Raw genomic sequence first — 10,829 nt, 5'->3', positions numbered from 1 at the left:
CTGCCACCTGCTGGGCACTTAATAAATAGCAGCACACTGAAATAACTCCCCAGCTGCTTGTTGAGTCCTGATAAACAAAGGATAGCTAGGGATCTCTGCCTGAAAAGGCTGGCCATGTGTTTCAACTTTTTTGACAATGGCACTTTAGCCTTAGTGTGGTTTCACATGTATGGTTGGTTCTTAGATTTTTATTTTTTCTCAGTTGCTGTGTTATATTTTACACAGTAGAAAATGGATAGTTTTGTTTCTGCTGTGTGAATGGATTCTGCATAGCATTTCTTATGTTCTGTCATGTAGAGCCAGAGCCACTTTCCTTAAGGCTAAACGACACGAGCCTGGAGATGGGAAGCAGTAGGGCAGCTCATTCTGTTAAGAATAATTTGGCTTGAGGGAAGAGTACTGCGTGCCATCATGAGTGGTTTAATTAAACCTTAAGCGAAGCAGTAACACATTTCTTTACCCCAGAACTGTCATCTACTGTGCTACCCAACACACTCACAACACATGCTGTATGCCTCGATGCAAACTGCACTTCTGAAAAGACTTTCGATTTATATTATTAGTATTATCTGTCTATGATTACTACTACTACTAATAATAATACCATTGGATGCTAAAATATAATTCAGAGTCTGTTTCCTGTATTCTTCCATCTTGATAGGATTTGAAGCTTCAGCAGAAAAAACAGGGAATTTTATGTTATTGTATTTTTTCTAGTTCTGTTTGTTTCTGAAATGATCCTGCTTTTAGTCGTGTTTTAAAGCATTTAAAACGTGTTTTTAAAAGTTATTTCAAAATTAATTTAAACACAGATTTCAGAAACATTTATCATAATATTGTTAACTGTTCCAAGTTCATGTTTTTTATCTAAGGTATAAATATGTAGTGGGCACTTTGCCCTGCGAATACCAGAATTTTGGTTTTCAAGTTGTTTGATAGTTCATTGTGTACTGGCTATCGTTATTCGCGTGATTGTTTTCTAAAAGGATAAAACACCAGTTACTGGTAAGATTATAAAATGATTATAATCAATATGAGACTGTTTACACTCCCCACAACCCTTCCAAGCATTTATTATGTTTCAAAATAGCTTAATAAAGTAGTTTTAAACATATATTTTAGACAAATATATTCTTCATTTAAAAAAAAAAATGTTTTCCATTGCTTTATATGGGGAATTTCATCCCCATATGAGGTTGTCATGCATTTGTGTCTTCCGTATGTCCCCAGATAAAGACTAGACAGTTTTTTAATCCATCCGCATGTAAGGTAGCCATGCACGAAATGGCTAATTAAATGTTTGAGTTGCTTTTTTCTGGTTTAGTAACTCTATGTTTTTTTTGTTTTTTTCCCCCTGAAATATTATGTTAATGGTGAATCTTGAGCTATACTAATAATATAAAACATTATATATGTTCATATGAATCATGAAGCTGGTATTGTTTTTAATAGGTGTCTCCTTAATAACACCACTCATAACCTAATTATTCAAATGTGTATTCAACCCTAGGCTTGTGGAGAAACATAAACAAGCACCCTTTCTTTTTTTTTTGCCTAATAAACTTCTCATTAAAAAAATTGCATTGCATCATTTTACTATTATATCTATCAGGGTAAATAAATAGACAGCTGTGGAAAAAACCCCATAGCAATAACTTCTATTGAGCTGAGAAATGTCTGTTTTGTTCAACGCAGTTATGGTGTTTATGTAAACATGCAAAACTGTGATCGGGTGGTGATGTCACAGTCCTTTCATGATGCGTTGCCTCAGTGCAATGACAAAAACATCAAAACATTTCTGTTTTTTTTTTTTCCTGGATGATTGGATCTTTAAAGTTAAGGATAGGCATTTTATTCTCATCTTGAACGATTTCTGTTTTAATGACTTGCTTGGGGATTTCTAAAAAAAGGTGCTTGTTTGAAATAGGGCGCGGAGGAGGTAGAAAGCAGTGCAGGAAACACAGAAAAGTTCTCCCTGCAGCTAAAGCAAGATCTCATTTTGTTAAGAGGTCTGTTTTGAAACTTATACATTTAGTCAGCCATCGTCCTCCCTTTTCAGATTAATAACTGGGAACAAAAATGGGGGATGACAGTGGCTGAGAAATTGATTTTTTAAAACGCCGATCAGCCCCAAGGAAGACGAGCATTACAAATAATTGCCCAAAATCCAAGCCTGCTAAATAATTCATGTGTTTGCTCTGGCAGTGGCCTCCTCTGGGAAACTGGCGTGCATCTTTAACCACACTTTATTTGTCACAGAGAAAGATCCCACACTTCACATACACTCAGGTTTATACAACTGTAGCTCTAGGCTAAACCAGTCTCAATGAGCTTGATTGACCACAGCTTTAGTGCATATGGGAGCTGGAATAGGTCCTTAACTTGATGCCAGTAGCAAACTTTCTTGTGCATTTTTTATAACATGTTCCAAAAGTTTCACAGCTGCATTCGTTTTACAAACAATAATGAAAAACACCATAGTGCATTATCCTGTAAAAGTTGTATTACTCCAGGACTCAGCTATTGAAAAACGCAGTTGTGTATTTACACTGTATAATAAATATAATAAAAGACAACTAAGTAGCACGAGAATAGCTAGTGACATAATTGCAAACAAACGCAGTAACATACTATATGAAGCAACATATTATTTATTGTTGAATTCAAAAGAAGCAAATAGAAGGTCATCCTTAACACTAGCATTCATTAATCATGAACAAGCACACGATTTCAATTTGTCAGTGTAACAGGGCAGAGGTTGGGTGCGAACCAGGTGACCCCGCGCTTGTCTGAATTCGTGGTTATAGAGCTTTTAACCTCATCTCATCGACAGGGGACAGGACAGAATCCTTAGTGGCCTTGTATCACACAACACTGCGAGTTACATCAGCAACCACTGAAACTAGAAAACTGGGTAGAAAGGAACAGAATCTGAGGATCTAAGTTCAGCCTTCCTTTCCCACTAAAAAAAAAATATATCTTCTTACAAAGCCGGAAGTAAACATTCTCCCTCAACTGATTCCAGATGGAATTAAATTTTAGATTTGGTAAATTCAAGCACCACAAGTGCCACATGGCTCCCAGTGGCTCCATCTGTAACCCTCCATGTTTAAACAGTCAAGAAGGGCTTAAAACAAGTGCCCTTGAGCAAAGCCTGCATGAAATATGTAGAATGTTTGCTGAACCTCTACATGAATACACATCATGTCTCTCCTCTTAGGAGAGACCAGGGAAACATGATAACAAGGCAGAGCAGCCCGCCCTCTGAATATGCAGTGCCTCTTTCCTTTGGGAGGGGATCTTAAATCACTAATCCTGTTAAATATCCAAGTCTTTTTTTTTTGCTGAACTATCTCTGAAGGCCAACTCACCTGCACAGACATGCAATGTGTTAGACGTGGAAGGACTGTGTAAAACAATGATCAGCACTCCTTTCAGGGTGGAATCGCCTCCCTTTGATTCTATGAGATTTTCATTTCAGCGCACATTAGGGTTCAGGTGGACTGAACAAGCACACATTACAAAGTGACATGGTTGAAGCCCATTGGGGTGAACTTCTTTTCACTGCAAAATGCAGTCAGCTTGTTCCACTCATTCCCAAAACGGGTACACCTGGTGCACACACAATACTCACCATGGTCCTTGTCACAGTCAAAGTCAACATTGGGTTTACAGAACAGCTGGCAGTGCTGATGTGCTTGTCCTGGTTCCCAGTTTCCTGGTACAGTTGAGCTCGTATTGAAGAGATTTGACTCTCGATGTCTTCATGGACAGTATCTATTCCTGCTTCACCTTGATTGAGTGACGCAGAACAAGTTATTGTCCTGCTAGAAAAAAAGATCATTGCGTTCCCACAAGTTTTCCGACATTACTTATTCAGTCCTTTATGCAGATGGCTGGCTTATCACTCGCCTGACCCCCACATGCTCCACCGCACAGATCAAGGAAGATGTCATGCATATCCAGAGTACCAGTTGTCCACACCTCAGTGCATCTCATCTTACCTGTGCATGCATAATTGCAAGTAGATCTCAGTCATTGTAGGTGTTTGTGTTGGATTAGTCACGGGGTAGTGGGGATTTATAAAAGGGACTTGGGGTAACATGCAGAAAATAAGACCTAAATTCAGAAGATAGGAAGAGGACTCTAAACACAGCAGAATGCCGAAGGTGAAAGGTATGTCAATTGCACCATGAAATAATTTGTCTTTTTGAGGGTCAGTATATTTTGACCTGCCTCTAGACTGCTAGGTAGAGTTGGAGCTGCATTCATTAACTTACCAACAGGATCCAAGGAAGTTATTAAATGCGTGTTTTATTGTTTGGTTTTAGTGCAGGTAAAATAACGTTCGGTAGTTGTAGATGGAGAAATGAAAATGTAGGGTTTTAGTGCTTATTGTCAAGGTACAGGGTGACAGTGACGGAGGGACGAGAATGGAAAGTTTGGCTCTTCGTGTTTCAGTCTTCATTGATGTTCTGAAGAATGACTGAGCAGATCATTTTACACAGTTAACTCTTTCAAAGTGCATTCATCAATTTCCTGTGCAGCAGCTTTTGGCTCCCATCTGATACGACCTGAGTGCAGCAATGGGAGTTTCATGTTTCAGATGACGTTTTGATATCTGTTGGACAGGGAGCAAAATCTAATTGAAAAATTGAAATTGAAAACAGAAAAATGATTGCAAGAAAACTGCTGCATTAGATTTTAGGAAGCCCTGGTAAAGATATCTTTGTTTTACATTTTGTCGTATAACAGATTCCGCTTTCTGTATGTGGTTTGAACACTAGGGCCACCCCTGTGTAAAACAATATCTGAAGGCAGTGACGAGTGAGGCTTACCCCAGGCTTGTTTTGTTCTCAGTATTGCAGGTGTGTGCCTGGGTGCTGCTGCTCTGGCAATGCTGGGGGGCGCTCGGGTACCCACTGGACTGTAAGGAGGAACAGGGCAGCAGCATCAGCTGCACCTCCATCTCCCTGGAGAAACTCCTGGACCGGGTCATCCAGCACGCGGAGCTCATCTACCACGTCTCCGAGGAGTCCTGCACCCTCTTTGTGAGTACTGGGGGTCCGAAGGATTTCTGACTTTTAGGAAGGGCTCTTAACTTTGAATTCCCGATTAGAAATATCAGCTCTGCAGGCAACTTAAGCATCAATGTCCAACGCTTGTTAGGCAATTTACTGCGGTGGCAGTCAGTCTTAACAAAAGGTCAGTCAGTTACTTATGCTTGATACAGTCTATTTGGCAGATTTGTAAGCTGTTTGTCATTGCATTTAATGAACAAGAAACGTAAATCCTCTGCGTGATCAAAAGATGCATTCATTGCTTCATTTTATTGTTGTATCTCCAGGAAGAAATGTTTGTCCCCTTGCCAATGCGTACCCAGCAAAACCGGGCCAGTAACACATGCATTACCAAAGCCTTCCCCATCCCTGGATCCAAAAGTGAAATCCAGAAGATATCGGTAAGCAGCTGGGATAACACAGTAATTACACAGGCGTAGTTACAATGCAATGACATGCTTAATTACAAAGTGTTGCTTCTTTCAGAAATGCACTGAATTTACTCATAAGCAGTAATTACAATGCAATAACTATGTAAACATGTTCAAATACAGTGTAATTACAGCGTAGTTAGACACCTGCTGTAGTGTTACCCAAAAGTCTTATAATTTATTAGTCATTTGTTTATTCAGATCTGATTATGTAACATTAACTTTTTGCGCGTCATGGTGTGCAATTTGCAAAGAACAATGAAGAATAATTGTAAATTATCAGTGTGTGCACTTGGGTTTCCCGGATGTGCCTTTGGCTTGTGTTGATTATCTGTTGCCCCCTGCAGGACAAGTGGCTGCTGCACTCTGTGCTGATGCTGGCCCAGAGCTGGATTGAACCCCTGGTTTACCTGCAGAAGACTCTGGATCGCTATGATGACGCCCCTGATACCCTCCTCAACAAAACCAAGTGGGTCACCAACAAGCTGTCCAGCCTGGAGCAAGGCGTCGTGGTGCTTATTAGAAAGGTAGGCACCAGTGCATCAGTGTCTTTACACCTAAACGTCAATAGCTTTCTTATATGTACTAGAAGTAAAATGACACTGTTTGCACAAACACTATCAAACAAGTAAGCAGATTTTCGAGCCCATCCACCAGCCTTCTCAGTTGCTTGCTTGTAACATAACATTATCCTTTCACAAATCACACATTTAATATAGAGGTGGCTATTCAGCTTCAATTCGGTATGTTTGGGGGTTCTGGATTGGGCTTCGTGCACATTCCTGTTGCTTGTTTTTTGGTAGATGCTGGATGAAGGCTTGCTGGAATTTGAGCACCAGCAGACTCTGACGAGGTTCGACATGCAGCCAGAGGTGGTGGAGTCTATCCTGAGGGACTACGCAGTGCTCACCTGCTTCAAGAAGGACGCCCACAAGATGGAGGTCTTCCTCAAGCTGCTCAAGTGCCGTCACACAGAAAAGATGAGCTGCTACATCTCCTAACAGCAGCCCAGCCATGGTCTGTGTGAGCCTGCGAACTGGTGTAGTCTCCAACTCACTGCCTTCGAACCAGCTCTGTGGTTAAATACATGTCAAATAAACGGATAGCTGTTTTAATGATACGCCTGTAGATTATATAAGCACCGTTTCTGAATCAGTTCTTCTTTGTCTTTTTCTTTGTTTGTCTGATAAGCGAGTCATTGGTTGTCTTTTACTGTCTGCCAGTGCCAGCTTCACTTTGTATAAAAGGAAAGAAGACTGACATTATCAAAATACCATTTGTAACTCCAATAGCTCGCAACTTACCATCGGCATACATTTACAGTAATGTCCTTTTTTTGTTGTCAAATATTAAACCTTCAATTCAAGCACTGGATCGGATCGTGTTTAAGGAGCCCCATTTTAAAGCTGGTATTGCAGAGATGTGGCTGTTACATCAGAAGGAAGAATGGTATAAGCTGTATGCAATTTATACCCACAGCAGGTAAACATCCCCGGCTAGCAAAGGATGTTCAGGTCAATAAGAATCTCGGAGGACTATTGTCTTTATTTATTATTATTATTATTATTATTATTATTATTATTATTATTATTATATTATTATTATTATTATTATATTTTTGTTATATATTTAGTGGTTCAAGGAACTATTTGAGTTGTTAATGTCACATACAGAGTATCTCTTGCTGGTGAAGCTGAAATTTGCATATTCCCGATTAGCATTACAAGAGCCAATCAAATCACGTGAAAGCACAAAGCGGGCGGAGCTCATTTGCATACAAACTCCAGATTTAGCTGGCAAGTTAAATATTTAGCTAAATCTTAAATCTTGCTAAGAAATACAAAAATTACGATAAATCTGGGAAAAAATACACATGGCACCCCATAGTTGTTTACCTGTTTTGACACATTATAAAATATTGTATTATTATTATTATTATTACAAGTTGCTCAACGATACATCAGCAGGTTTCAATATCTTGTCCCCCAAAAGAGAACTGTACATCTGCCTCTTTGCGGGAACCTTTAAGAAATCAAACAGGTACATCGGATTGCAATGTTAGTGACCCTAAAATGACTGCTGTCTGTTAATCGCCCCGTATAATCGGTTTTTGAAAAGGCTTTAATAATGAGGACCCAACTAGTCGAGGAATGTCAAGGTCCTAACAGACCACAACTGACTGCTGTCAGTGACGGTGGAAGAAGACAGCTGCAGAGGCAGACTAAAACCAAAAGAGCTGCACCACTAGCTCCAGCAGATCAGAGTCTTCAAATAATCACTAGACTATTACAGCTACGGAACTTCTGCTATACAGAAGTTGCAATTGCTCAATACAAATTGTCATGCGATTATTTGCCCACTGGTAATGTTTAAAATGCACCATTACCTTAGTTTAATAAACGTTGGCACAGCATCAGCTCAGAGGTAATCGGCCTGGATAATTGTTACTGTGGCAGTAAAACTAATTTCACTAGACATTAATTACACAGCAGTGTTAATAGCAACTGTCTACTATCCTTCACCCTGTGGCAGATACAAGCAATAAAACTCCACAGTTGTGTTTTTTTTTTTTTTTCTATTACTATGACAACCTTAAACTTCTGCTATTAATTTAAACATCTACTCCCCTGCCACGCTTTCAAAGCTGTTCTATACAGGGCTTTCTCAGCGAAAGGTTTTAACCTGTTTGCAATAGCACTTGGAGTATATCCACGCATGCAGGGCCTGACGATGATGTCACAGTGACGTTGTATTACCAGTGTATTTATAAGATTAACGGGGGGGGGGGGGGGGTTAGGGTTAGGGTTAGGGTTAGGGCGTCCACGCTGAGGTCCAGCACAGTATGGCTTAAATATCCACCTATATGCAAACGTAGCTTTAAAGAGCTTGAAGGTAGTATACATGTACGAAATAAAAAATTTATGCTATGATTTATAAATTGGAAACTTTCAACTTGCATTGTTGAATGTTAATACATTATATTACAAATTTTATACATCTCTGCATGTGGACTGGGTATATCTTATATTTTGTGCTGCAGTTTTCCACGTCAGCCAACAGATGGCAGCAAAGATCTTTTTAATGGTCACTAAAAGCGTGCTAGCAATATTGAAACTGTTACCGCAGCTTTAAGAGAAGGGGTGATAATCCAAGAAGTCAACACATTCTCAAACTAAAAATCATGGAAATGATATCCTCGTAAACCTTTAAATAGAATTGTGTGTGTGTCCTGAAGCTTTTTATACCAAAGATTAAGTTACTGTTACTGCAAAAAAAAATGGTTTGGTTGTTTTCTATTTTCAGGAAGGAAGGCAGAAATGTGCCTCGTCTTTATTGGTGTTTTTCCTTTAATTCCCCTTCTCTTGATATCCCTCTGCTCCAGGTGTCTCAGGCAATCCCATATCTCTGCTCTGATCGTCTGGGAGACAGGATGTGGTGACCGGGTTGAGTGTCAATGTTGTCAGCTTTCACTTCCTGTGACTTAATCAGTTCATCATGGGGCCCGTGCAAGAGGCCCCAAACCTGCTGACATTACCCAGGGACCAGTCAAGCGAGTCCAGGCAGTATTCCCTACCAGCTTTGCTGGCTCTGCAGACCCATTAAATAGAAATCTGCCCTGAGTGAGGAGTCAGGGGAATTAGAGGGCAGGATGATTTCATAGTCTAACTATTATTACCTGAGGGATGAAAAAAAAAAAGAGAGAGAGAGAGAGAGAGAGAGAGAGAGAGAGAGAGAGAGAGAGAGAGAGAGAGAGAGGCTGTTTCAAGGTATTAAATAAAGCAATACAAAAGCATTTCATAATAATATGTTCTGGCAACCATGCACTGGCTTTTTCTGTTAGTAGTCCAGGATTCGTTTGTGGACGGGGGGTATTTGCAAATGTAGTGCTATGCAGCTCTGAGAATACTGAGCTTTTAACTCTGTCAGCCTTCCTTTGATACAACAATCACAGTGCCTGCAAACTAACTGTGATCTCAGTAGTGTAGGAGCTTTGCAGTCTGGGTCATTTTTAACTTGGCTTCTCTGGATTAACGCAGCACTCACAAAGAACGTGGACCTTAATTCAATTCTCCAATATCTCATCAGAGAGTATTCCATCAGCTACATCCTGCACCTTTAGCAGTTTGCTCAGCAGATTAAGGCAGAAAAGTGTCCCTCGGTTTATAATTCAGCTGAGTTCAGCACGAGACTCAGTCAATGTGAGCTCAGCTCCCATCTAGTGCAGATCACCAGAAAAACATCCTCCGTCAGCTGCCATAGAGACCAGAACTGTCACAAACTCAGAACAGGATAAAAACATTAAACGTTTGGGTTAAAGGGGGTGGTCCGGATCACCCCCGACCCCCCACTCCTTTCCCAGGGGGTTCCTTGTGGGAGGGAGCTGTGTTATATGTGTCAGTTGAGTTAAGGTCAAAGGGCAGAGGTCAGGTCTCCCCTAAATGTTCCAATGTGTGCCCAAATGTACAAAAGTCCCACCAGGTTGTAATTCGGGCATCAGATTTGACAAGGGGGGGGGGGGGGGGGGGGGCATTTAAAATAAACACCGCACTGGCCTCTACTTTCAGAGTTCAGAGTGCGAACTGGGTAGGAAATATGGAACAGTTGACACTATATTTATTTATTGTTTATTTATTTATTTATTTATTTATTTATTATTTATTTTATGTGTTTGTTTATTTATTTATTCTAAATAGGTACATTTTTTGTAAATAAAGAGGAATCATTTTTGCTTTTTAAAAAGGTTGTGCCCCCCCCCCCCCCCCCGAGCCTTGTCAGTCTTCTCAACTACATGAGCTGTATATGTGAAAAGTACTTGACGTCTGCTTTATGAATTAAAGAGCATGCTTAGAGTATGCGCAAAGCACAGTGTGCAGAAAGTAAGTGAAAAATGAATATTATTAAAGAACTCTGGTGTTCCAGTAATTCCTATAACACACCGCAACGACCCACGTCAGAAACAGTGGCTTCTAGATGTTGAAACAAAAACAAGTGTGTCAGTTTTAAGATGATCAAACTTAGATTCTTATAATGAGGAAGTGGACTAATATAGCAGATCAGGAATTAAAATTAGAAAAGGAGTTAAAAATATATACATAAGTAGTGTGCATGATACATATTCTGAATTCTAAAAAAAAAAAAATTCTGTCTTGCTTTCTCCTGCCATAGTTTCCATAGAGACGGAATGTATGTTTTGTTTTTTTGTTTTTCTTTTGGTATTATTCTGTTAAAGGAAAACGCATAACACAGGGGTGCGCAAAAGCCTAGTCTTTGTTGTGAGTTCTTTCAGTCCAGGTTGTCTCGTTGTCTCAGTCATGTTTCCAGCTGTTTCAATTGTTTA

General features: G+C 39.9%; 1 protein-coding gene across 1 annotated transcript; it reads left to right on the top strand.

Moving 5' to 3' along the window:
- The first annotated feature begins 4,111 nt into the window (after positions 1-4,111).
- On the top strand, positions 4,112-6,857 carry smtla (somatolactin alpha). The gene is made up of 5 exons (XM_041235030.1): positions 4,112-4,176; positions 4,861-5,051; positions 5,348-5,461; positions 5,839-6,018; positions 6,295-6,857. The coding sequence occupies exons 1-5, from the start codon at positions 4,161-4,163 to the stop codon at positions 6,490-6,492; spliced, it is 699 nt and encodes a 232-aa protein (XP_041090964.1). The 5' UTR covers positions 4,112-4,160; the 3' UTR covers positions 6,493-6,857.
- Positions 6,858-10,829: the final 3,972 nt, after the last annotated feature.

This window comes from Polyodon spathula, chromosome 36 (assembly GCF_017654505.1).
Source record: "Polyodon spathula isolate WHYD16114869_AA chromosome 36, ASM1765450v1, whole genome shotgun sequence".
NCBI lineage: Eukaryota > Metazoa > Chordata > Actinopteri > Acipenseriformes > Polyodontidae > Polyodon > Polyodon spathula.
This window is presented reverse-complemented; position numbering and strand designations above follow the sequence as displayed.

Coding starts and splice junctions, on each gene's coding strand:
- smtla (XM_041235030.1), top strand. Junction 5,052..5,347: donor AGGAGTCCTGCACCCTCTTT/GTGAGTACTGGG, acceptor TTGTATCTCCAG/GAAGAAATGTTTGTCCCCTT. Junction 6,019..6,294: donor TCGTGGTGCTTATTAGAAAG/GTAGGCACCAGT, acceptor GTTTTTTGGTAG/ATGCTGGATGAAGGCTTGCT.